Consider the following 27,705-nt stretch of genomic DNA (forward strand, 5'->3'; position numbering starts at 1 on the left):
CTTCCGAAACCTACTGCCTGTGCAATTCTTTGTATTCTGTTTGTCTCCCAAGGTCCACCTTGGGAGGACATTAACATTAAGAGCAAGATTGATGATAGATGTAGAATTTTACTTAATAGAAAATGTAAGAATCTTGAAAGAGATTTGGATGAATATAAGGAGAAGTGGTGTTATACCAGATCCTATGGCTCTTATAGAAATTGGCGTAGTTGGCATGGACAATATGATGAAATTAGGTATGAGAATTTTATTAGGAAGGATGGACACATGAATAGTTATAGTGGAAACAATGACACTAATCCACATTTTAATGTATGTGACCCTTTAGAGTTTCCCCCCTCCAAATGTAAATGTATTTTGACTATGGTTGGTGTTAAAACTTAAAATGTTTGCAGGCAAATTATTGCCTTCACTTTTTTGGTTCTCCTGCCTCATTCCTTGTATTTTCCAAATACTCTCCTCCATTGTCAGATCTACCAGCCTCTCCTACAGCCCTTGTTCTGTCTCAATTCTAAAGTTGGGGAGTTCATAGGTTCATAGGTTCATACTAGGCTATCTGCCCGAGGGCATTTACAAGCCTAGCCCATAGTTTTGTGGCTTACGCCACCCCTTTAGTATGGGGAACTATACCCATTATTTTGCTGTGCCTCTGTTGAGCAGTGACACTGAGGTAATCCCTGGGGTATATCTGCGATCTCCCATCCATTGGTCAAGATTTCTCTTGAACAAGGCCAGCGAGGTGCTCTGCCTCACATATACCGGGATTTTATTCCACAGCATAGGGAGTCTTTGGGTGATGAATCTATCCCTCCAGCACGTCCTATTAATAGCTGTGTTGAGGTTTAAGTCTCCCGCCCTTGTGGCTCTGATGGATCTAGATTTTTTGAGGTGAAGCATATTCATCAAATCTGGGTTTGACATGGCCTTGTATGTTAGGCAAAGGTGTCCAGGGGACATGCCAGTGACTATTTTCACTGGGTGATTTTTTTCATTTATGATGTACACCTTTCTTCTCCCTCCCCTGTGTTCTCTTGTTTTACTGCCAAAGGCTACGCTCCTGTATGGACCATGTTTCCCTGGGGGAACACCTAGATGAATGCACACCCATCCCTTCCTGCTAGTGCCTCAGACCGATGAGCTGCTGTCTGAGTCCAGGACACCTGTATAGTAGTTAAGGCTTTATCCATGAACACCGCAATGCCGACATTATTGGATTCATTTTGATTTTATAAGTTCCACTTGAGCACAAACAAAAGTATTAACTTTTTTGTTGTACATCTAAATTTTGTATGAGTAGAGGAGTAAGGCAAGTGTGCGTTCTCCCTTTTCCTAAAATATATTGATAAAATCTTCTCAAGATTAGAGAGGGTTAAAGGATGTGTTCCAAAAGTAATGAAAAATCCTTATGCTTTAGTAGACTACACTGTTGATTATTTGATCATGGCAGCATTCTTCGAAGCTGAAAAGAGGGCGTTACTGCTCAATATCTGAGTTGTTTGGCTTCTGATACATACCTAAAATCAACTGCATTACTAGCTGAGTTAAGTACAAACTTGCAGTGTTAAAGATTGTACTGCATTTTATTTTTCTGTCTAATTGTTTCATTGAATACTGTGGTCTCTCTCTCTCTCTCTCTGTCTATCTGTCTCTATCACTCTCTCGTTTGTGGGGGCTGTTGTGTTTCACTGAATTGATATTCAGTGTTAAACTCTAAGCCTAGAGGATTTCTCTGTATTTATAAGCGTTAGTCACATATCTTTGAATTTATTACTGCTCAATATCTGAGTTGTTTGGCTTCTGCTACATACTACAATCAACTGCATTATTAGCCGAGTTAAGTACAAACTTGCAGTGTTAAAGATTGTACTGCATTTTATTTTTCTGTTTCATTGAATATTGTAGTCTGTCTCTCTCTCTCTCTCTCTAGTTCTTTATTTTTCTGTTTAATTGTTTCATAGAATACTGTGGTCTCTCTGTGTCTGCAGTTAGTTTCCTTCCCTCCCTGTTCTTGTTATGGTATTTATCTTGGTGGCAGGGTTGCCACCTTTTAACAAGGGCAAAGTGGGACATGGGGGTGTGGTCAACATGATAGGGGTGTGGCCAACATGACACTGGCCACACCCCCACCACAACATCACCAGAGTTGTTAAAGGAGATGCAGTATTAGTTATGGATGCAACATTGTGACCCAACAGCAGCACTGGTCATAATCTGATTATAATGAAAACAGTAAATAAGTATGTTGAAGACATCACTAAAACACAAAATAAAAACTTTGCTACTTAGACGCAAACTACCATGTAACATGGTTTAGCACAATCTGAAATACATTGCATTAACTTCAGAGCATCCATCCACAAAAAAATAAAAATAAAATGGGAAAAAAGTCCAAACATTTTAACTTTTAAAAATACTTCTTGCAAGAGAAGTAACAAACTACAATGTACAGCAGACTCCATGGGCTCCTTTTACCTCAAAACATAGCAATTAATCCAGCACAGCAATGCAATAAACAGGCCCAAGTAAAAGTAACACACCCATATTCACATTACAAGCAAAACAGTACATTTTAACCTTATTAAAATGCATAATAAATTAAATGCACACATTTACAAGTATAAATGAAAACAATCTTGAAACAGCTTTGGCAAATTGGCAACATGTACCTACTAGAATAATAAATGAATTACATTAACTGTTAACATTCCCTCTCAAAAGGTAGACTTGTACCACAGACATGGACTTGCAGGAACAGGAAAAGTTACCTAAACAGTATATCGTAACTTCCTGAAAACAGCATTATAGTGCATATTTCCATACAAAAAATACAAACTATGCTCAAACAATTCCTATATGCATACAGACAATACCCAGAAAAAGCTACGACAATAGAAATGCATCACACTAAGTTTATATTTCACTGCCCCCAACAGAAACAAACAACTTCTATACACAGTTCAGCCTTTTAAAACTAATCCTTCCAAATCATACCCCCAAGCATAATAACAATTACATATACATTCAGGTTTTATCTCTTTAAAAACTACTACACAAAAATATTAAACTAACTACTACAGATTTAAATATTGCGACTGCACCCACCATCTGCCTTTAAACATTAAAAAATTAAACCACAATATATTCCCATTTTAAACTAGTGCAAAAGTCTCAAAATAACCACTGCACAGATTTAAATACTACATACTACATCCCCATCTACCTCTAAACATTAAAAACTTAAATAAAGCACACCATTCCCATTTTAAATAACTAAAGCCACAAAATGCAATTATCTACTTACCACTCAGTTATTGCTGGGCTGGCTGGCTCCCTTGCTGGCTGGGCTGGCTGGCTGGGCTGGCTCCCTTGCTGGCTGGCTGGCTGGGCTGGGCTGGCTCCCTTGCTGGCTGGCTGGGCTGGCTCCCTTGCTGGCTGGCTGGGCTGGCTCCCTTGCTGGCTGGCTGGCTGGGCTGGCTCCCTTGCTGGCTGGCTGGGCTGGCTCCCTTGCTGGCTTGGCTTCAATGCTGGCGAAAAATTCAGATCTTTTGTCCAGGCTGCTATAGAGCTTAGTGCTCTACAGCTGCGACCTTTATGGGGCTCTTCACAAGAAGTTCCCGCCCCCTACAAATAGCTGCAGCCAATTACTGTGCTGCATTACCACCCGGACCTAGCAGAGAATCCCTCTAACTGCAGGTCCGGGTGGTGACGTAGCCGCATTGCCGTGGAAAAAAACGGAAGTATTTTCGGCTTTTCCGCGGCAATTTTAAAATGCAAGCGCAAAGGGGAAAAAATGGGACTTTTAAAGTCCCACGCTTGGTGAGCGCGGGAAGCGGGATGAGAGCACTCAAACCGTGAGTGTCCCGCTGACAATGGGACGGGTGGCAACCATACTTGGTGGCTTTGGAATTGCCCTCCCCTCCTTTAAATTTGTGTTTGAACACTCCTCCTGGGTCTATCTCATTTGCTCACTCAACCGAGTACAGTGAGATCATATTTTGACTTCAGACACTCCTGCCAGTCCCATCTGTTCAGCTCTATCCCAGCTCTATTCCATTCTAGTGTCACTTGCTCATTCTACGTAATACGGAGAGAACATTTGTGAAGGGCAAGCCACTTAGGTCCTTAATTTTTAATTATCTTTTGTTTCTATTTTCTCCCTTTCCACTTTCCAAAAAAAATGTTGAAGCTTGTTTCCTGCCTTTCCTGTAACTAGTCTAGTCAAGATACAGATTTGCTGTAACCAGGACTGTTTGTAAGCTACTGAGCCCCCAAAGCCTTTCTGTGTTGGAGGGAAACCTTAATGCTTATCAGTGGGAGTGGTAAGCACTAGTGGTTTCTGGCCCAGAAACTGTAGTTTATTGGCTGTTTGGCAGTTTTTCCATCTCTTTCAACTTTCTGGTTTAAAAACGTGTGTTTGCACTTGCTTCCCACCTTTCCTGCAACTAGTCTAGTCCAGATACAGATTTGCTGTATCCAGGACTGTTTGTAAGCTTCTGAGCCCCCCAAGCCTTTCTGTGTTAGAGGGACGCATTCTAGCTTAACAGTGGCAGCACTAGGTAGCCTGTCTACCACAAGATCCAGGTACAGATTCTTAGTTTTAGCACTTGAATTTGCTTATTTGTGCTCAGCACTTGTTCAGAACTTGTTGTTAGCACTAAATAAACTATAAATTAGTACAGCACTCAACCTTCCTCTTTACCTAGTGGAAAACAGTTTTTTGCTTACTTTCCTAACTTGCTTAGAGAAAAACAGCTCTTATACTCACTTTCCTCACTTGTCTAGAGGAAAGTAGTTTTTTATTCAGGCATGTCCAAGGGTCAGCTCCCAGTGTTCTCTCCTATCTGTTGAATCTGGGCATCTTGGGGCAATGTAGCAGTTGCCTCATGTACACAGACAACCCTCTCCTCCTACCACCCAACACAACAACCTGTGAGAGATGCACTTATCTAGCCAAACTGGAGGTAAAGTTCTCTCCAACCAAGACTGAACTTGACAGTCGAGGAAAAGGTAAACACTTGCACCACACCACAATCATCACATAGTCCCACTAAACCTACACCATCAAAATCCACATATAGAAACACAAAAACATTCACGGAGACTCTCAGTAATAATCTGCCCAAGCAACAGAGACCTCCAAAGCAGAAATGTAAGCAACCTTCACCCTCAACACAACCCCCAAATGACACATAGCCCACAGACTCAGTGTGCCAATAAACCATAGCCCATAAGGCAAAACAACATACCTAACACACTAGTCATAGGTGACTCTATAGTCAGGCACACTGATGTCCCACTCACCAGGCTAAACAAGGAGAAGGTTACTGTCAGCTGCCTGTCTGGTGCCAGGATCCGCCACATAACCCACGCACTCAGGTCACTCCACAAGTACAAATATGACACTGTCATTGCCCATGTTGGTGTGAACGACCTGAGATGTACCTCCCTGGACTACATGAAAAGAGACATGGAAGAGCTCTCTGATCTTGTAGCCGAGGCAGGTATGACCCTAGCCCTGAGTAGCATCCTGCCATTGCCCAGAATTATACCGCAGTACAAGGACAAAATGATTGACTTCAACAATTGGCTAAGCTTCTGGTGTCATTCTAAGGGGATCCAGTATCTGCCTGGGACGACATGGTTGACAGACCATGATGCTCTGCCAGAAATGGCCTGCACCTGTCGCCCCTGGGATTCTGGATACTGGCTAAGGGTCTTGCTGCCCCTATAGTGCCTTTTTTAGGCGAGGTTCAAATGACAAATTCACCACCATAACAGCAACAGGCAAGCAAAAACTGAGGGTAATGCTACTCTATGCTAGAAGTCTAAATCTCAAAATGCACTCCCTCGAGGCACTCCTTAAAATGGAGAACATCGTTATCTGTGCAGTGACTGAGACCTGGTTCAAGGCTGTAGAGAGCACCCCTGCCTTACCAGGCTGTAACTCATACCACACTTTTCGGCCATCTAACCTGGACCAAAACGCCAAAGGCAGAGGTGTGTCCATATTCATTAAGGATATCCACACCTCCAGGCTAGTTGTGCAGCATAATGCATCCAAGGTTACCCAAGCGCAACTAACTCTGGGCAAAACTGCAATCCAAATTGTAGCTTGCTACAGATCCCCCACCATGCCCCAGGATTCCCTCTCCTCTTTTCTTGATATACTGGAATATATTAGGGTTCAACCAAACACCCTAATAATGGACGATTTCAACTACCTCACCATTCATAGGTTCATAGGTTCATAGGTTCATACTAGGCTATCTGCCCGAGGGCATTTACAAGCCTAGCCCATAGTTTTGTGGCTTACACCACCCCTTTAGTATGGGGAACTATACCCATTATTTTGCTGTGCCTCTGTTGAGCAGTGACACTGAGGTAATCCCTGGGGTATATCTGCGATCTCCCATCCATTGGTCAAGATTTCTCTTGAACAAGGCCAGCGAGGTGCTCTGCCTCACATATACCGGGATTTTATTCCACAGCATAGGGAGTCTTTGGGTGATGAATCTATCCCTCCAGCACGTCCTATTAATAGCCGTGTCGAGGTTTAAGTCTCCGCCTTGTGGCTCTGACGGATCTAGATTTTTGAGGTGAAGCATATTCATCAAATCTGGGTTTGACATGGCCTTGTATGTTAGGCAAAGGTCACCTCTGAGCAAGCGTGCGACTGAATAGAGCTGGAGTTCTTTCAGTCGGGCAGCATAGGACAGATGTTTGAGACCCTTTATCCTTTTGGTGAGGAACTTTTGTGGCCTCTCCAGCTGCTGCAAGTGTCGGGTCAGATACATTCGAATGGGGCATTGTACTCAATCATTGGTCTGATGAGTGATGAGTATAGGGAGACTATGACCTCCCTTGATCTAGATGAGAATCCCTTCATGATAAGGTGGGCAATGTAGAAGGTCTTCCTAACTACTTTAGCTACATGGGTGTCGAATGACAGACTACTATCAACCTGGGTCCCCAGGTCCCTGATAACTTCTTCTGTGCTCAGTGGATTGCCACCTATTTGGTAGCTAGGGGTAACCTTGTTTTTCCCGAAGGGTATGACTATGCATTTTTGGCATTTAACTTTAGGCCATGGCTCTGGCACCAGTTATCCATTTCTGTGAGACCCTTCTGAAGGATATCTGTGTCAGATGTGTTTTCTACTATGGCGCCCAGTTTGCAGTCATCTGCAAACTTTGTCAGCCATAACCCTCCTGTGTTTGCTTGTACTTGGAAAAGTAGATGCCAAACAAGAGTGGGCCCAGGACTGAGCCCTGTGGTACACCACTTGTGACAGGCTTTGAGTCTGACATGGCGCCAGCAACTCTGACCCTGTGGGTTCTGTCACTCAGCCAGTTTGCAACCCATCTTGTGATGTATGGGTTAACATTTAAGCTGATGAGTTTTTCAATGATACCCGAGTGGGGTATTGTATCGAAGGCCTTCGCCAGATCGAGGTAGGCTGTATGGACTGCCTTTCCCACATCAATGGCTTTGGTGACTGTTTCGAAAAAGTCAACCAAGTTTAGAAGGCATGATCTGCCTTTGACAAAGCCAAACTGGGATGGATCCAAAGTCTGCAAATTCCCTATGTCTTTATTTATGAGGTCCATTATGATCCTCTCCATGGCTTTGCAGATAAGGCTTGTCAAGCTAATGGGCCGGTAATTTCCAGGGTCGGTGGAGGCACCGCCTTTGTGAACTGGGACCACAGTTGCAGTGCGCCACTCCCTGGGTACGTATCCAGAGATAAGACTATGATTAAACAGCTGTCCTAGCTGTGGGTTTAATTCCTCGTTGAGTTCGTGGAGCACACAGCCGGGGACACCATCAGGTCCCATGGATGCTGTGTTTTTTGCTTTGGAGAGAGCAGTTCTCACTTGGGCGTTGGAGATGTTTGGGGGGCTGCAATCACTTGGTACAGATATCTCTCCTTTTGGGGGGGGGAGAAGTTTGCACTGGACCTGTCAGCCAGTATGTTGGCAATGTCTGTAGGATCAGTAATCTTCACATCATTTTGAACTAGTTCTGAGCATATCTGGGAGTTTCCTCCCAGGTTTCTAACATAGCTAAAGAAGGCCTCATGATTGTCTTTTGAGTCTTTAGCTATTTTTCTCTCAAAATTTGCTTTGGATGATTTTATGAGAGCTCTTAGTTTTTTACTTATAGTGATCAAGGGTGTCTTACCTTTTAAGGATTTTGCTCTATCTTGTAGTAGCTTCCTCCTTTTGTTGTAGAGTTTGTTTATGGCTGGGGTCCACCAGACTGGACGCTTGCCTTTGGTACAAAGAGTCTTTGTTTTGCTTGGGATTGCCTTATCCATGCAGTCCTGCAGGTGCTGGTAGAAGGCATTTGTAAGTGATTCAGCGGCTTGAGTACTGTTTTCCCGGCTCGGGGCCTTAAAGGAGACCACACTAGTCTTTAGAAGTGTGAAGTCGGCTTTAGAAGTTCTTTACTGTGGTCTTTTTATTTCAGGTGGGGTGGGATGAGGACCTCCAGCGAGATTAGTTTGTGATCTGATCTCACCAGTGAGGGGTATACTTCGGTGTTGAACATTGTGCTCCCATGTTCGTGATGATGAGATCAAGTATGTTTTCTCCTCTTGTGGGGATGGTGACTAGTTGTTCCATGGCATTTGAGTTTATGAATTCCAGGAACTTTTGGGCTAGGGTGTTTGGGCTTGAGTAGTGTTCCCAGTCTATATTAGGGTAATTGAAGTCACCTAGTATGATGGTGTTTGGTGATACATTTATCCCTCTAGTGTTTTCAGGAAGGCCATGTGAGGTTCCTGAGTTTGTGAGGGTGGCCTGTAACATGCTACAATTTGCAGAGCAGTCTTGCCTATGGTTAATTGCACCTGGATGGTCTCCGATGCATCGTGCGTTGCCACCAGTCTTGAGGTGTGGGTGTCTTTGATGAATATGGATACCCCCCCCTCCTTTCTTGGTATTGTCCGGATTTTGGGGCCGGAACGCATGATAAGAGGTAAAACCTGATAGTGCTGGGGTGCTCTCAGGAGCCTTGAACCAGGTTTCTGTCACTGCACAGACATTGATGTTCTCCATACTGAGAAGGGCCTCGAGTGCGTGCATTTTGAGATTTAGACTTCTGGCATTGAGCAGCATTACCCTTAGTTTTTTCCTTTCTTGTGTTCTAGGGTGGTAGGTTTAGAATTTGAGCCTTGCCTAAAAAAGGGACTATGGGGGTGGCAAGAGCCTTTGCCAATATCCGGAATCCGAGGCGTGACAGGTGCAAGCCATCCCTTGCGAAGCAGCGTGGCTTGTCCAGCATGTCATCCCAGGCAGACAGACATTGGATCCCCTTTGAATGACACCAGAGTTTAAGCCAATTGTTAAAGTTGATCATCTTATCTCTGTATTGTGGCATCATTCTTGGTGAAGGTAGGATACTGCTCAAGGTCAGGGTCATACCTGCCTGGGCTACATAATCAGAGAGCTCCTCAATGTCTCTTTTCATGTAGAGCAAGGTGGTACGACTCAGGGCGCATACACCAGCGTGGACAATGACGGAGTCGTATTTGTACCTCCTGTTGAGAGACCTGAGTGCTTGCGTTATGTGGCGGATTCTAGCGCCCGACAGGCAGCTTACTGTGACCTTCTCCTTACTCAGTCTGGTGAGCGGACGGCAGTGTGTCTGACTATGGAGTCACCAATGACTAGTGTGTCTGGCATTGTGTTTGGCCTTAAGGGCTGTGACTGTTTGACACTCTGACTGTGAGGTCTATGTGTTGCAGGTGTTGTGTTCTGAGGTGGTGGTTGTTTGGGTGTCTGCTTTGGTGGCCTCTGCTGTTTTGGTAGATTTTTGATCAGAGCCGCCAGTATGTCTTTGTGTGTTTATGTGTATGATTTGAGGTTGTGATGGTACTATGTGAGACTGGGTCTATAGTGTGTGTGGTAACCTTCTCCTCCTGACTGGTCTTGCCAGTCCTATGTTGAGAGAGCTCAGCCTCCAGTTTGGCCGTATAGTTGCATCTCTCGCATGTATTTGTGTTTTGTGGGAGGAGGAGAGGGTTGTCTGTGTACATGAGGCAATTGTAACATTGCCTCAATATTCCCAGGTTCACCAGCTGAGCAGGAGAGGACACTAGCAACTGATCCCTCGACATGCTAGAAGGACTAGACAAAAACTTTAAAAGAGATTCCGGGGACGTGGGTGACCGAGAAATGGGGGTTTGCCTTTTTGGGGTGCTATCTATAAGAGTGCCGTATCAAGGTAATAAGTACTGTAGGAGCAAGTGCTAGGTTTAACAGATAGAGAAAAGTCTACTTGGAGTCAAGTAGAGATGATCTTTTTAGGTATTAGAGAAAGTGCTAGCAACAGGGATGCTTAAAGGTAAGATTGAAAAGAATGCACTCTGCAGTGTGCACTAGAGAAGTTAGATATGAAAGTAGGTAACTTGAGTTTTACCTGTTTAAAAAGTTAAGGTTTAGTGGAGAGTTACTATTTTTAAAACAGCAAGATGGACTGAAAGGGGTGGTTACTTTTGTATTTTGGTACTATGAAATACTGTAGGATGGCCAATAAATTTAAATAATTGAAGGGGTGGGATTTCAAAAGTGATGGTTTTGTGATTACTCACATAAGCCAGTGAAAGTAGAGTTAACTGGGAAACTACTGTACCAACTCTTTCACGCAACGCTTTTTGGAATTCATAAATTCAAATGCCCTGGATCAGCTTGTCTACACCCCCACCAGGGGCAACAATATCCTAGACCTAGTCATTACCAACATGAGTGACTGGTGTTCCACACCTGAAGTCAACTCCTCATTGGTCAGATTCGACCATAAGCTAATCACCCTAGATATCCGCATCCCGCCCCCACCCACCATTAAGGAAACCATGGTAAAAAATTTCTCCAAAGCCAACTTCATGCTTCTTAAGACAGAAGTGGTGAACTTCATGACACCCATGTAGATGGACAATACAGTTACGACTCCTGAATCCTACACAGATGCACTCTATAGGCACTTACACGAGTGCATGGATTGTGCTATCGTACAAAAAAAGGAAGCCAGTCTGGTGGTCCCCTGCCATAAACAAACTCTACAACAGAAAGAAGGAAATGGTTGCAAAAGAGAGTAAAATCCCATGAGTGGAGGAGCTCCCTGATCAGCCTCAGTAAGAAACTGAGATCCCTTATAAGATCCTCTAAAGCTAGCTACAAAAACAAAATTGTCACTGATTCTAAGGGCAACCCCAAAACATTCTATAGCTATGTCAAGAATCTCAATGGCAACACCCAGATCTGCTCTGAGTTACAGCACAACGGCATGAAAATTACAGAACCAACTGATATTGCCAATATCCTGGCAGATAGGTTCAGTGCTAACTTTACCCCCCTCACACCCCCTAAAGGGCCCATATCTATACAGCTATACAGGAAGAATGCAGAGTTCCTGTAATCACATCTATGCAGGTAAAAGCTGCACTCTCTAAATCCAAAAACACAGCATCCATGGGACTGGACAACATCCCGGGCTGCATTTTACACGAACTTTAGAACGAACTGGCTCCCCACCTAAGCACCATGTTCAATCATAGTCTCACGTCAGGCTTTGTGCCCACTGAATGGCGCACAACAACAGTTATTCCACTCCACGAAGGGGGAGCCGCCACTTATCCTGGGAACTATTGCCTTGTTAGCCTGACAAGCCTTGTCTGCAAGGCTATGGAACATATCATCATGGAACTCATAAGCAAAGACATTGGTAACCTCCAAACTCTGGACCCCACCCCAGTTCGGGTTTGGGAAAGGCAGATCATGCCTTCTGAACCTGATGGACTTCTTTGAGGCAGTCACCAAAGCCGTAGACGAGGGTAAGGTGGTTCACACAGCCTATCTTGACCTCGCCAAGGCTTTCAACACCATTCCCCATTCTGGAATTATAGCTAAACTCACAAAACTATGTATAAATCCCTACGTCACAAGATGGGATGCCAACTGGTGCAGTGACAGAACCCACACTGTAAAAGTTGCAGACTCCAAATCTGACTTCAAACTAGTGACAAGTGGAGTACTACAAGGTTCAGCCCTGGGACCCCTCCTGTTTGGTATCTACTTCTCTGAAGTACAGGCTAACACAGAAGGCCTGTGGCTAATGAAGTTCGCAGATGACTGCAAACTAGGAGCCATAGTTGAGTCTCCAAATGATGTGGACATCCTACAGAAGGGCCTCACTGAGACAGATGCCTGGTGTCAGAGGCATGGCCTCAAGCTCACTGCCAAAAAGTGCATTGTCATCCCCTTTGGTAAAAACTTTATACCCATGAACTACCACATTAATGGCAGTCTACTTAATGTCGAATGTTATATAAGAGACCTTTGGACCCAGGTGGACAGTAGTGTCTCTTTTGATAATCACAACGCCACACTAGTCAGGAAATCCTTCTATGTGGCACACCTCATCACTAAAGGTTTCTCATCCTGGAAAAAAGAGGTAATTTTTCTCCTCTCGGTATTCATTAGACCCATTATAGAGTACAACACCCCCTTTGGAATGTACCTCACAAGACATCTGCAGCAGTTGGAAAGGCCACAGAAGTACCTCACAAAGAGGATTACTGGCCTCAAACAGATGCCCTACACTGACCGTCTCAAAAAACTCCAGCTTTACTACGTAGCATATTGCCTACTCCAAGGAGATCTTTGCCTAACATATAAAGCTATGATAAACCCAGAGCTGTTGGACATGCTACACCTAAATAAATCCCAATCCCTCCGAGCTACACGCTTTTGGGACCTAACCCTTGTCACCACAATAAACAGGACATGCTGGAGGGATAGATTCCTGTCCCAGAGATTTCCTATACTCTGGAACAAGCTACCCATCTATGTCAAAGTTCCTCATTAGCACCCTACAAGAAATTGAGTGGATGGGAAATAGGAAATACACCCCGGGGATCACTTCTGTGGCTCTGCTTGACAGGGGCACAGGAAATTAACTTTCTTGGGTGACGTAAGCCAGGGAACCTTGTTGGCTAGGCTTACTTAGGCCCTTGGACCGATAGCCTAGTACCTACCTATGAATAGGAGTCATTTGGCTAAATTCATTTGAGTGCCATTGATCTGCCAATAAACTTACCAAAATCAAAACTTATAATTTACAGTAAGAGCAAAAGTGAAACATTTAGGGTTAACACTGCAGAGAAAATTTTAGAAGAGAGACATTTCTTTGCGTATCTAAATGTTTCCTCTTGGTGGTACACGGACAAGGCAAAATAATTTTTTGAAATCTAAACAGAATATGGAAAGCTGTATACATCATGGATAATGTGTCTGCAAAAGTATGCATTATATCTTAGTAAGAGATGTAAAGATAAAATCTTTTATTGTTTAGTGGAGCAGAAATTTGGTCAGATGAAAAGCCTTGGAAAATGTTTAAACCAACCTGTAAGATCATAGGTCTTTTTTCTTTTTCGGGCTTCTTTTCCTAAGCTTTAAGATGTGAAATTGGGGTATTAAATAAACAAGTATAAGTTGCTGGACAAGTTTTAGCAATTTGGATAACAGTAGCATGTTTATAGAAAAAGAAGATTATGATGAATGTTTGAGTAGAAAATGAGGTATTGCAGTGATGAAGGAATCGAGAACTAAATCTCCAACTAGAATTTATAAAATTGTAAATTCAAATGGGTTACATTATTTAGAGAATTGGAAGAAAATATTTCTCATTAAGAGAAAAATATATATCATACTTAAGGAATGTAATTAAAGAGTGGTGGAAAAAGTCATACAAATGGAATTATGAAAATTATGTGTAGTACATTTAAACAACACAAATAATGTAGATAGTTGTGTAGGATTTGCAAAACAGGTATGTAAGAGCAACTTACATAAAATGCTAATCTAAGTTGCAGAATAATAATTCAAGGAAGTTTAAAATATTTGGAAGTACACTTGAGAAATACCACCCATGTAATAAAAAAAAAGTAAGAGTCTGTGCGAGTATTTATATTTTATATTTACTTTTATATTTGTTTTCTGGGATAGAGCATGGATCTCCATAGACCTTTTTCAGACTGCCTAGGAGCAGTGTCTGGTTAAGTGACTTGCTCAGTCACACAGTTAGGCAGTGTGGAGGCTGGTGGAATCAAACCTTGTACGACTGGAAGCAACTTCTTAACAGCTCCTTAATCCTGTAAACCAACTGCCAGTCAAAGGAAGGTATTAACTGATCTCCTACATTATAATCAAAAGGGAACATCTATTTACCAGAATTTTATGGTCCCAGTCATGAAAAAGGAATTCCTCAAGATTCCATGGATCTTGTGATTTTGTTCTTCAGCGTGGGGGAAGAACATAGCATCAAACATTTGACAAATGCATATTTTGTAGAGCAGAATACTGGGAAAAACAATGTTTTGGTGAAGAATTTTAGTCTTTTTAAATGTGTTAATTTATGGCGTTGTGTGCAAATACTGATTTTTCATATACCTGACTCTTTTTATTCTAGTGTGCTTGCCAAACAGTTGAAGACTGTAGCAAGTATGTTGAGACAACAGAATAAACTGAATCCAAACCTGAACTCACAGGTGACAGAAGTGGCCACCGGAACTCTTTCATGCTTTTCCCCCATTTCTTCAGATGACTGGCTTGATCCACAAGGCAAATTACAACAGAATTCTACTGGTTCCATTGACATAGAGATAGTGCCCTGACTATGACCTAAGCAACGCAAGTTTGATTATTGTCTCAGATACCCACTGGATCTGGTGTACGTGGGCTTCAAGGGGAGTATGACTGCCTGAGTAGTTGCATCACTTACAGAAGTGGATTACATACTCTCACTGACACCAGTTCCATGCAGAATCCTAGATGTGTTACTGGAAATGTGTTGTGTGGTTAAAGTTGTAGAAAATCAAAAACCTAACTCCCTAATTTCCCTCCCCTGATGGCTGCCTAAATGATTGTCCCTGTTGGTTAGCCCTTGTCACTATGTGTTGGGAATGAGTAGGCCAGCTGACCAACAAAGGATCTCAAGTCAGCTGGCTGAAGTGACAGAAAGGTGTAAAACCAAAACAAAATTAAAAAAAAAAAAATCCATGGCGCCAAAGTTATCTACTTAGCTCTGTACTGGCACTGGCAGATCTTGGATCTCTGTTTTTCTGCCTTATCTTTTTGAGAGGCCTTTGTTCTCAAGTCCCACCTTAACATTGCTAAATCACAGGAAAAATTTATAGGGATAAATACTGTGAATTTTGGTGTAGGCTAATGTCATGGGCTTGGACGCATTTTCTGTTCCTGTTCCTGCAGTCCTGGAATATTTTGCATATATTATTGAAACTAAGCTGAGATATTCATCCAGTAAAGTGGTTTTGACTGCCATTTCTAACTTTCAGCAAGGTCAGGGTTCTGGTTTTCTAACATCATTGAAAGTGTGTAAAACCTTCCTTTAGAGGCGCAGGCTTGAGTCCTCTGCTGTTAGATCTAGTACTTTCATGGGAGCTGTCCTTTGTTCTGGAGAAAAAAACTGAATAAAGTTCCCTTTGAATCCTTAAGTGCAACCAACTTAAAATACCTTACCTGGAAACTTCTTTGTAGCCATTACATCAGCCAAAATGTTTTCTGAACTTGTACTTTGTGCTTCAGTGCATTGTACGCTTTTTCATATACAGAGGTTCTCTTAGACTAATCTTTCTTGGTGGGGATTACTTACTACACTGTGAGGACTTTCATTGCCATTCAAAATGCCATGTAGATAGAACCAAGTCTTTACAACCAATATTTTTGTTTCACTTTCTTCTAAAACTCATGGCAACAAGGTGTCTTAGTCTACCCCCACTGAGCAGTTTTCTGATTGTTAAATTATTTTGTCTTGAGTATGATAAGCCATTATTTCTGGTCAGTAAGGTTCAATTTATTGCAGCTTTAGCTATTGTGGTAGACTCTTCAGAAATGAAGCTTTGCATATTATTTGTGCAGTCTCCTGTTAAACATTTACAAAAGCCTTGCAAGTTGGATCTCATTCCATATCTCTGAATCACTCTTTAAGGCTACATAGAGAGATCTTGGGTCTGTGTCCTATGAAGATGAACCTTCTCTTATTTACAAAAAAAAAAGTTATGTACTTAACATAATGCTTAATCCTTAAGGGGGCATCAGACAAAAGTTTGTCTCACCCAGCAGCCCTGCACATATGTCATTCCCAATAATGTCCATCAGATGGCCACTGGTTCATTTGGCATCAGTACAACAGGTTTCAGCCCCTCTGGCTCTTAACCAACTGTTTGTTTATTTATTGGTGCAGACCCATTTGACGTCAGTTTACTCAGTGTCAGATTTCTACTTCATAAGCATCTGCTCTTCTAGTGACTGTATCCTTTTAACAGCCTTTATCTTGTATGCAAGAAGCAGCCTCCTCCCTACACCCCCTACCAGAATGCTTATATTTAACACAGCCCAGATTCTGCTTTGCAGACTGTGGTCTTCTGAACAGTAGTGGCCATTTCATTTGTTAGCCTCTCCTCTTCACTTTTAAGGTTTTCACTGTCTAGGTCAGGATGTAATTCATCTCCCTGTCCACCAGTTGACGAGGTTTCTCAATTAAAAGAAACTTCAGGGACCTCCTGACTATAATTACTATTTTCTAATATGCTTAGAAAAAAGTAGGACTGTGGCAACTTGCAGAAGATGTAGGTGTTCAGGAAGAGGCCTGTCCCCCTCTTTTATGGTCATGAAATTTGACAGGTTTTCAAAACTTTTGCAGGTGAGATGTGGTTAGACGTTTAGCCATATCATATTTCTCCAATGTACACTCCACAGTACCTGAACAACAAAGGAATCCTCATCGATGGACCGTAATGCATGGAAGGACCATGACACTGTGGCACCTGTTCCAAGGAAAGTGAACCAAATATCCCATCCGTGATGAGTATTTACTGTGAGCAGAGGTTTTCTAGTCTGAGGCAACTGTCTCTGAAGTGGGCTGACAATATTTTTTGTAGCCGCATGTCACTTCTCTTGGCATTACTTTTATCCCTTTTTCTGAAGCTGTCTGCTTTATAGATTTAACCTTTGAGAGGCCCCTTGTTTGGTCTGGAATTTGATTCCTTAACTGTGGTAGACGAAGAGGTGTATTTGCTGCTGTTGGTATGAAGTGTCACTTTGCACAGCACTTCATAAGAATGGAGAGGAGGAGGCAGAGTTGGTCAGATTGGTCATGGTTCTGCTGAAATTTGCAGCCTAGGAGATCACAAATCACTTAAGAGCTTAGGAGTTTTTTTTTTCTTGCAGATCTCTTGGGGGGTGGGGGGGGGTTGGCCTAGAGACAGAGGTCCTAATTAATTCCAGGGAGACTGTGGGCAGCTGTAAGACATGCAGCAGTCCTGTTTACTACCTTAACTGTTTTTACAATGAGATGGCTGGAGGGACATGCTGTCTTCACAAATTGAACTGCTTCAGCATTATTGTTGATGGGTGGGTAAAGGACTGGAGAGACTTTGGCTTTCATATAACATTTTCTCTCCTCACTCTCTTGCTTTTCTTTTGTGTGATGTCTTTGCTGTACAGGGAGTGATACCAAGGAACTGAGTACAAATTTTGTCTTTATAAAAATAGCCATTTAGGAAGTTCTACCAAACGAACAATGTTAGAGAGAATACTCCTGGCTCTCTTCAGTTCTTAAGATGATCCTAGGCGTACAGTCTGATTTATGTCACTGGAAGCTTGTTTGGTGACCCTTCAGTCTGTCGTACTTCTGCTAGTCAAAGGAGACCAAATGTGCTGTTTAACTCATGGTGTTTACTGCATGTGAAGAGCTGGATGGTTGTCTGTAATTGTATATGTGTATTTATATATATATATATATATATATATATATATCTACGCAAATGTATATAAATGTTTATGTGTGTGTGTGTGTGTGTGTGTGTGTGTGTGTGTGTATATATATATATATATATATATATATATATATATATATATATATATAAAATATATATATATATATATAAAAAATATATATATTTTTTTTATATGCACACATTTAATGTATTATGTAGCTTTCTGATGATGGCTTGGATGGATGGTAGGAGAACATCCCCTAAATAGCTTGATTATATCCTTTTATGTTTTTCAGTGAGATGTATTGCGTGACATTCTGGTAGGGAATTATGAAATCACTGCTGAAAATGCATTTTGGAATAACTAGAAGCCATTTAGGCACATGACCAAGGTGCCAAAGATTTCAGTGGAAAGTTAAGTCAGATGAACATAATTAATTTGGTTGAGTAAGTAGGTGGTTTAGATGAGAAAGGTAGTTCAGGCATGGTATACTTAAGACTTTAGCCAGATAATTTGACATTTGAGCTTAGTGCAGGTTAGTGAACTGGTTAGCAGAACTTTAATTGGGTCTTAAGGCAGTAATATGGATTAAACATTGACTGTGTGATGGGACATAGAAGGCCATGTTCATAGGTTCATAGGTTCATACTAGGCTATCTGCCCAAGGGCATTTATAAGCCTAGCCCATAGTTATGTGGCTTTCGCCACCCCTTTAGTTTGAAGAAAACTATGCCTATTATTTTGCTGTGCCTCTGTCAAGCAGTGACACTGAAGTAATCCCTGGGGTATATCTGCGATCTCCCATCCATTGGTCAAGATTCCTCTTGAACAAGGCCAGCGAGGTGCTCTGCCTCACATGTACCGGGATTTTGTTCCATAGCATAGGGAGTCTCTGGGTGATGAATCTGTCCCTCCAGCACGTTCTATTAATAACCATGTCAAGGTTTAAGTCTCCCGCCCTTGTGGTTCTGAGGGATCTAGATTTTTTGAGGTGAAGCATATTCACCAAATCTGGGTTTGACATGGCCTTATATGTCAGGCACAGGTCACCTCTGAGCAAACGGTATGCGACTGAATAGAGCTGGAGTTCTTTCAGTCTGGCAGCATAAGACATATTTTTGAGACCCTTTATCCTTTTGGTGAGGAACTTTTGGGGCCTTTCCAGCTGCTGCAGGTGTCTGGTCAGATACATTCCGAATGGGGCATTGTACTCAATCATAGGTCTAATGAGTGATGAGTACAGGGGGACGATGACCTCTCTAGATCTAGATGTGAATCCTTTCATGATCAGGTGGGCAATGTAGAAGGTTTTCCTAACTACTTTGGCAACATGAGTGTCAAACGAAAGGTTACTGTCAACCTGGGTCCCCAGATCCCTGATGACTTCTTCTGTGCTCAGTGGATTGCCACCTATATGGTAGCTAGGGGTAACCTCGTTTTTCCCGAAGGGTATGACTATGCATTTCTTGGCGTTTAACTTTAGGCCATGGCTCTGGCACCAGTTATCCGTTTCTGTGAGGCCCTTCTGAAGGATATCTGTGTCAGATGTGTTTTCGACTATGGCGCCCAGTTTGCAGTCATCTGCAAACTTTGTCAGCCATAACCCTCCTGTGTTTGCTTGTACTTCAGAAAAGTAGATGCCGAACAAGAGTGGTCCCAGGACTGAGCCCTGTGGGACACCACTTGTGACAGGCTTTGAGTCTGACATGGCTCCAGCAACTCTGACCCTGTGGGTTCTGTCACCTAGCCAGTTTGCAACCCATCTTGTGATGTATGTGTTTACATTTAAGCCGATGAGTTTTTCGATGATACCTGAGTGGGGTATTGTGTCGAAAGCCTTTGCCAGGTCGAGATAGGCTGTATGGACTGCCTTGCCCTCATCAATGGCCTTGGTGACTGTTTTGAAAATGTCAACCAAGTTTAAGAGGCATGATCTGCCTTTGACAAAGCCAAACTGGGATGGATCCAAAGTCTGCAAGTTCCCTATGTCTTTATTTATGAGTTCCATTATGATCCTCTCCATGGCTTTGCAGATAAGGCTTGTCAAGCTAATGGGACGGTAATTTCCAGGGTCGGTGGAGGCACCGCCCTTATGAAGTGGGACCACAGTCGCCGTGCGCCACTCCTTGGGTACGTATCCTGAGGTGAGGCTAAGATTAAACAGCTGTCCTAACTGCGGGTTTAATTCCTCATTGAGTTCATGGAGCACACAGCCGGGGACACCATCCGGTCCCATGGATGCTGTGTTTTTTGCCTTGGAGAGAGCAGTTCTCACCTGGGCATTGGAGATGTTTGGGGGGCTACAATCCTCTGGTATAGATATCTCTCCTTTTGGGGGGGGAGAAGTTTTCACTGAACCTGTCAGCCAGTATGTTGGCAATGTGTGTAGGTTCAGTAATCTTCACATCATTTTGAACTAATTCCGAGCATAGCTGGGAGTTTCCTCCTAGGTTTCTAACATAGCTAAAGAAGGCCTTATGATTGTCGTTTGAGTCCTTGGCGATTTTTCTCTCAAAATTTGCCTTGGATGATTTTATGAGAGCTCTTAGTTTTTTACTTATAATGATCAAAGGTGTCTTATCTTTCAAGGATTTTGCTCTATCTTGTAGTAGCTTCCTCCTTTTGTTGTAGAGCTTGTTTATGGCTGGGGTCCACCAGACTGGACGCTTGCCTTTGGTACAAAGAGTCTTAGTTTTGTTTGGGATTGCCTGATCCATGCAGTCCTGTAGGTGCTGGTAGAAGGCATTTGTAAGTGATTCAGCGGTTTGAGTAATGTTTACCACTGGCTCAGGGGCCTTAAAGGAGACCACACTAGTTTTTAGAAGTGTGAAGTCGGCTTTTGAGAAGTTTTTCACTGTGGTCTTTTTTATTTCAGGTGGGGGCGGGATGAGGACCTCCAGCGAGATTAGTTTATGATCTGATCTCACCAGTGAGGGGTATACTTCTGGTGTTGAACATTGTGATCCCATGTTTGTGATGAGATCAAGTATGTTTTCTCCTCTTGTAGGGATGATGGCTAGTTGTTCCATGGCATTTGAGTTTATGAACTCCAGGAACCTTTGGGCTAGAGTGTTTGGACTTGAATAGTGTTCCCAGTCTATATTAGGGTAGTTGAAATCACCTAGTATGATGGTATTTGGAGATACATTTATCCCCTCCAGTGTTTTCAGGAAGGCCATGTGAGGTTCCTGAGTTTGAGAGGGTGGCCTGTAACATGCTACAAATTGCAGAGCAGTCTTGCCTATGGTTAATTGCACCTGGATGGTCTCCGATGCATCGTGCGTTGCCACCAACCTTGAGGTGTGAGTGTCCTTTATGAATATGGACACCCCCCTCCTTTCTTGGTGTTGTCCGGATTTTGGGGCCGGAACGCATATGAGGTGAAACCTGATAGTGCTGGGGTGCTCTCAGGAGCCTTGAACCAGGTTTCTGTCACAGCACAAACATCAATGTTCTCCATACTGAGAAGGGCCTCGAGTGCGTGCATCTTTAGATTGAGACTTCTGGCATTGAGCAGCATTACCCTTAGTTTTTTTCCTTTTTTGTGTTCTAGGGTGGTAGGTTTAGAATTTGAGCTTTGCCTAAAAAAGGCACTATGGGGGTGGCAAGAGCCTTTGCCAATATCAGGAAGCCCAGGGTTGACAGGTGCAAGCCGTCCCTTGCGAAGCAGCATGGCTTGTCCAGCATGTCATCCCAGGCAGACAGACATTGGATCCCCTTTGAATGACACCAATATTTAAGCCAATTATTAAAGCTGTTCATCTTATCACTGTATTGTGGCATCATTCTAGGTGAAGGTAGGATACTGCTCAAGGTCAGGGTCATACCTGCCTGGGCTACATAATCAGAGAGCTCCTCTATGTCTCTTTTCATGTAGTCCAAGGAGGTACGTCTCAGGTCGTTCACACCAGCGTGGACAATGACAGAGTCGTACTTGTACCTGCTGTTGAGAGACCTGAGTGCTTGCGTTATGTGGCGGATTCTAGCACCCGACAGGCAGCTTACTGTGACCTTCTCCTTACTCAATCTGGTGAGCGGGCGCCAGTGTGTCTGACTATGGAGTCACCAATGACGAGTGTGTCTGGCATTGTGTTTGGCCTTAAGGGCTGTGACTGTTTGGCACACTGACTATGTGGTCTATGTGTTGAATGTGTTGTGTCCTGAGGTGGCAGATGTTTGGGTGTCTGCTTTGGTGGCCTCTGCTGTTTTGGTAGATTTTTGATCAGAGCCTCCGAGTATGTCTTTGTGTATTTATGTGTATGATTTGAAGTATTGATAGTACTATGTGAGACTGGGTTTGTGGTGTGTGAGGTTACCTTCTCCTCCTGTCTGGTCTTGCCAGTCCTGTGTTGAGAGAGCTCAGCCTCCAGTTTGGCTATATAGTTGCATCTCTCGCATGTATTTGTGTTTTGTGGAAGAAGGAGAGGGTTGTCTGTGTACATGAGGCAATTATAACATTGCCTCAATATTCCCAGATTCACCCTTACGAAGGTATAGTGACTGGTAAAGTATCCTATGGGCCCATTACTTTGTCTGGTCCTTTACAGTGTCCTTTTAACTGTCATTTGCATACGATCTTGTGGGAGGAATTTGCCTTTTGCCCATCACACGAAGCAAATTTATGCAATATAGTTCATAACAAGAAGGATTCTAAAGTATGGAAGAGGTTAAGTAAGCCTGGAGTTGTTCTGTATAAAATTATTAAATTCAGTGGCAAATACTAAAGGATGCACTCAAGAAACAAAATTTCAGGGAATGAGTACTTAAGTGGTGAATAAGCAAGTGATAGCATGAGGGAAGAGCTTGACATCTTACATTTTCTAAAAATAAGCTATCTGTTTTAGAGAAGGCTGAGAATATGGAGATGCATACTGTTTAGACTGGCTTCCACATTAATTTGGCTCTGATTAACATTTTTGAAGATGTAAGTCTGAACCCTTGCATAAGCCAATTAAGCTTGGGCCATCGTGGATGCAGTCAGGGCTTTATCCCCATATATCACCAGTGTAGACTTTGTTAAATTAAGTTTATTATTCTTTTAATAAGTACATTTATCCATCTATATTGACCTTTGGTGAAATCCTGTCTGGAGTAGTGACTTGCAGTTCTTGAAGCTTCATTGTCATTAAGATGTAGGGAGGATAGAGGCAGTTCAAAGGACAGTGCAGATTCTGGTTGCTCTGTACATATTCACAACAAAGCCTGTTCATAGGAGAGCAGCACATGTTGTGCCTGCTCTTTTCTGGAGGCTATATGAAGACTGACTAGAAGAGATTAACAGGTAGAGTTTTGAAGAAAAAAATGCAGCAGAGAGAGGGAGAAAGAAGGAAATGATGGAAAGTTTGGAATACCTGTAGATGGTCCATATAGTTTTTGTGCATAACGTTAAAAAAAAAGATTTAAGAGAGGTAGAGGTTGGTGTTCAAAGACACTGAGGCAGTTCTTGGCAGTGATGTCTGGATGGAAGAAGCAGACTGTTGGTTAAACAACCTGGGCAACTTATGAAGTAGTTAGTAGACTGGGCAGCCTTGGTAGGCCTTTTCAGTCTTTGCATGCTGTCATAACATGTTATCATAGAGGAGGTTGGCTTTGGTTTGTCAGGAGAAGCCTGCATACTAATTATCAGAGCTGTATCCTTTTCGTTGGAGTTAGAGGATTGCTGTTTATGTGCTCAATGTTGCAAGAATTTGTACAGCCTTATTTGTTTATTTTTTGCTTTTTCATACAGGATGTATCAGGATAAACTGGCATCACTCAAGAGACAACTGCAGCAACTACAGGAAGGTGAGTTAGTACATCACAGTCATATTTTACTTATTTTCAGAGCAATGTAGCATGCTAATATGCTTTATTTTAAATGATGATTTGAAAATTTGTCAAAATAAACCTATAATTATTTATTTGTTAATGTTAGTGGTTATTTTGTTTTGTTATAATGAGTTTCTGTTTTTATATTATAGTATTTATTTTATCATGCTTCTTTAAAGAAAAGTTAGAACTATTTATTTCCGTAGTCTCTTCTGTACTCAGAATCAATTGAGTTACATAGCCTAGTACCAACCTATGAACCTGTCGGCCCTAGGGCCTATACAAGCCTAGCCATAACAATTCCCTGGCTATTTCTTCCCACACTATTTACATCCCTGGACCCCTGTCTCGCAGGGCGATTGACGTGATCCCCGGGGTGAATTTCCTTGCTTCTTGTACATAAAGTGATCATTTTTTATGTAATTTTTCTACATGTGATGTTTTATGAACGTTTAGGAAAAAACTATTAAAATGCATCAGTTGTCTACATACAAAACTGATATTTTGAGCAGTATCATATCCATATTTTTCCTTTTTCTTAAAAAAGTGAATAGGACAGCTAACACTTAATTTTCTTTTTCGTCCATAGTTTAGCCATTCTTTTACAAAACAAACACAATATTTAATGATGCAGAGAATTCACATCAATTGTATATGTGGGTTTAGTAGATGAATATGTTTGTATTGATCTTGCATGATCCAGTACATCAATTTCAGCTAAGTTAGCTGCTGCAGGGCAGGGATGTAGCCAGACATTTATAATTTGTACTCAGATGTTATGATGTTGCCCCCACCACCCACCTATCATTTAAGAAATGTACTCAACTCTCAAAATGCGACTCCTATGCATGCCAGAAAGGGACTCTCTATTTTTCAAATGTTGCTACTTGTAGCCGTAAAGTGGTTACTTTAGACGTGCATTTTTCTAAGGAAAGCATTGTATAGTATACAGTAGTTCTAAACATTCTATGCTGTTTGAGCTACAAGTTTTATAAGAGATACTCAGAAAGAAAATGTACTCACTTGAGTACAGTGAGTACCCCTAGCTACACCCTTGCTGCAAGGCTCTGGTCACTCGACACCTTTTTAGATTTTCCCAAATTCTGTCTCCTTTCCCAGGATCCTAATGCTCTGCATCTCCCTGTCTCTCCATGTTTCACTTGTCGTGATTCAGCTTGCACCAAGAGACAGTCCCAGACTACTTTTTTGGCATTTTTTCACTGTTGCTATTAAAAAATTGGTATGTTTGCATATCTGCTCATGTTTTTTTGATGTCATTAGTGCTGCCAAGCTACACTGTATCAGATCTTTCCGTTACTTACTTGGAAACAATAATTTTTTGTGACTTCTGCTTCCAATTGTTGGCCACAACTTTTCTGCAGAGTATCATGCATGGTGAGGTTTTCTGTGTAGCTGGTATCTTCTATTGACATAAAAATCATTTTGCAATATGTTTTGTATGGTTATTTGTTTTCCATAGTCAGGATGGGTAAACATGATAAAATCTCTGGCATTTAAAAAGTGGCAGAAATGCAGGCATAAGATCATGGTTTAGGTGTTACTTGCTTTGGAATTGAACATGCAAATGCAAATTGTGGAATTTGTCTGATATTTAAGTCTCAAATTTTAAATTATCTGAAGAACTCATTGATATTGAAAAGCTTTTATTACCCAGAAAGGTATCCTCAGACAAGCTTACGGTGCACAGGAGGTTCCCAAGGTTCTCATGGTTGAATCTATGTCTGTTCTTCTAAATTTGATCAAGGAACAGTAAGCCAAACCAGCTGCTTCTGTATTTTGTTTTCAAATTTAGGTTACTGTAGTTGAGGCAGTTCCTTCTATGATGAGATTGATTTACGTTTACTTTTATTGGTATCTGAACCATAATTGTCAAAAATGTTTTAGTTCCTACCATGTCTTCTTTGGTAATGTCCATCTCCCCCCCCCCCTTGTTCTCTCCACAGTCCCCCTGTTTAGTTGAACCTCTGCTGGGCGAAGAATATGTTATCAGTAGAGGCTCAAATTGAGATGGGTGTCCTCTCTTTTCTCTGATTTTAAGGCAGCAGGAAAAGGTTTTCACTGACCCCATTCTATTGCTTCCTCTTCAGCACCCCAGTTAAGCACTGGTAAATTTGAGGCAGATTTCGTGCCTCAGGCTCCCCTGTCAGTGTCCGTTCCTTCCTCCTTCTTTGGCATTGACTGTTACATTGATGTCTGTGGCCTCAAATTTAGCCTGTTTTAGCATTGTGTGTCATCAGGGTATCACTCATTCATAGGTTCATAGGTACTTATTAGGCTATTGATTTGTGAGGATTGAAAGTAGTTTTGCTGTGCATTCCTGTGTTTGTTTTTCAGCCCTTATATTTTCATACGAGTAAACTACAGGCAGGCAGAACAAGGATGTGTTGGGAAATTTTACATGTGAAGTTGTTCAGTCTCACTGTTCATTCTTACGTAAGGGGTTCAGAGCCGATCCCTCTGCTCCGAGTCAGCTGCTTTCACAATCTGGAGGTTTTAGCTCGAGACCAAGTCCTTATCCCATGATGCTGTCTGCCTCACCTCAGATCTAGTTTGCCGCTGCAACAGATCAGAGGTCTAGAGTGGAGCTCGGGCCAGTATTTCTGTTTTGAAATTATTAGATATTTAGCTTTACATTCTTTACTAAAAAGGTGTGTTTCTTGGCTAGTTAGCATTAGCTTTTTGTTTAGGCACTGTCCTTGGTCCTTTTTTGACGAAATTTCGTCTTTGTAGAGCAGCTGCTCTTAGGCCTTTCATTCGCTGCATTTGAGTTTTACCCTATCCTGTTTAAATATCCTGTTTAAGTGTAACCTGATAATTTTGTTATAGCTCTTTGAAGCTTAAACATTTTTTTCCTACTGTGTGTGTTGCTAGTATATTCAACTGTTTAGATATTGGTTTCTGTTTGTCTAGAGTGGTGTTTGTGTCTAGGCAGTTTATATATACATAGATAGACATAGATATATACTGTTTTTTCATTGAATTATGGCGGATCATAAAGAAAGAGAGAAACAAAAGTCTGGGTTCAAGAAATGCCCAAGTGTGGGCAGAAAATGTCAATTACTGATCTGCATGTCAGTTGTGTGTATTGTTTGAGGGCAGTCCATCTTCAGGAGGACTGCTCCATTTGTCATTCTTTTAGCAACAGGGTCTTGCTGGAACACAGGAAAAAACTGGTAGAAGGGTGTGTTAAAACCTGATTTCCAGGAATCGCTTGATAAGGTTGACCAGACATCAAAATTTTCTAAGGGATCAAAATCTTCGAAAGCTTCTTCGGTGATGAAGTCTTTGGCTCCGAAACTTGCTGAGAAGGTGTGGTTGCCAGTTCCGCAGTCCTCGGAACCGAGCTTGCTTTTCGGAGCCGGTCCCTGGTATTGGAGCCAGTCTCTGAAAGTTTGAAATCACCTGTTTTACAGTCGGTGGCTTCGTCGATCGATTCGACTCCTTCTTCGAGGAGCCTGTCCGATGTGGATGTGGACCGAGTGGTGCAGAGACTCCTCGAGGATCCGGCACTAGCCAAATTATTTTCAGCTCCGGCCCAACCGGTTTCGGAGCCGAAGTCTATCTTTCCTACTGTGTCTACTCCTCCGAGCCGAGCTGGGCCTTCGGAGCCGGGAGAGGTGAACTGATGATTGTGGAACCCTCGGAGCCGAGGCCTGTTCCAGTGCCATCGGCTCAGACTACTTTGGTGCTGCTCGAGGAGTCTGGGAGCAGACACTCTCTGGTCGGCTTCCAGGGGTTAGAGTTGAACCGATAGGTCGGTTCCGACACTTCCTCTCTGAGTTTCTGCATGGTTGAGCTCTGCTCCTTCCTCTGGGTCAGAGCCCACTGTTTTGGCGCCGGGGAGGATGTCATCTTCTTCGGAACCGTCTACTTCCTCACGTTGGAGCAGAGGAGCCTTCAATGCCATGAACAGAGTTATGGCTTCTAAGACACCCACTTCATCAGGGCCTTCCTTCTCATCCCTGAAAGTGCTGCTTTCTACCTCTGCATCACAGGTCCCCATAAAGCATCGGGACCCAGAGCCTCAGGTAGCCCCATTGGGTGACCCATGTTCTACTGAGACCTCACCAGAAACTCC

General features: G+C 42.5%; 1 protein-coding gene across 2 annotated transcripts in view; it reads left to right on the top strand.

Annotated features, from left to right (window-relative positions):
- The window catches only part of SUDS3 (SDS3 homolog, SIN3A corepressor complex component), a 1,220,864-nt gene that overhangs the window by 62,278 nt on the left and 1,130,881 nt on the right, over window positions 1-27,705 (top strand). For both annotated transcript variants that reach the window (XM_044068332.1, XM_044068334.1), the window contains exon 3: window positions 23,527-23,582. In XM_044068332.1, coding sequence (XP_043924267.1) covers window positions 23,527-23,582 — 56 coding nt within the window. The remainder of the gene's footprint in view (window positions 1-23,526; window positions 23,583-27,705) is intronic.

The sequence above is a fragment of the Protopterus annectens genome, chromosome 4.part0 (genome assembly GCF_019279795.1).
Source record: "Protopterus annectens isolate FY-2018-M chromosome 4.part0, PAN1.0, whole genome shotgun sequence".
Classification (NCBI taxonomy): Eukaryota; Metazoa; Chordata; order Ceratodontiformes; family Protopteridae; genus Protopterus; species Protopterus annectens.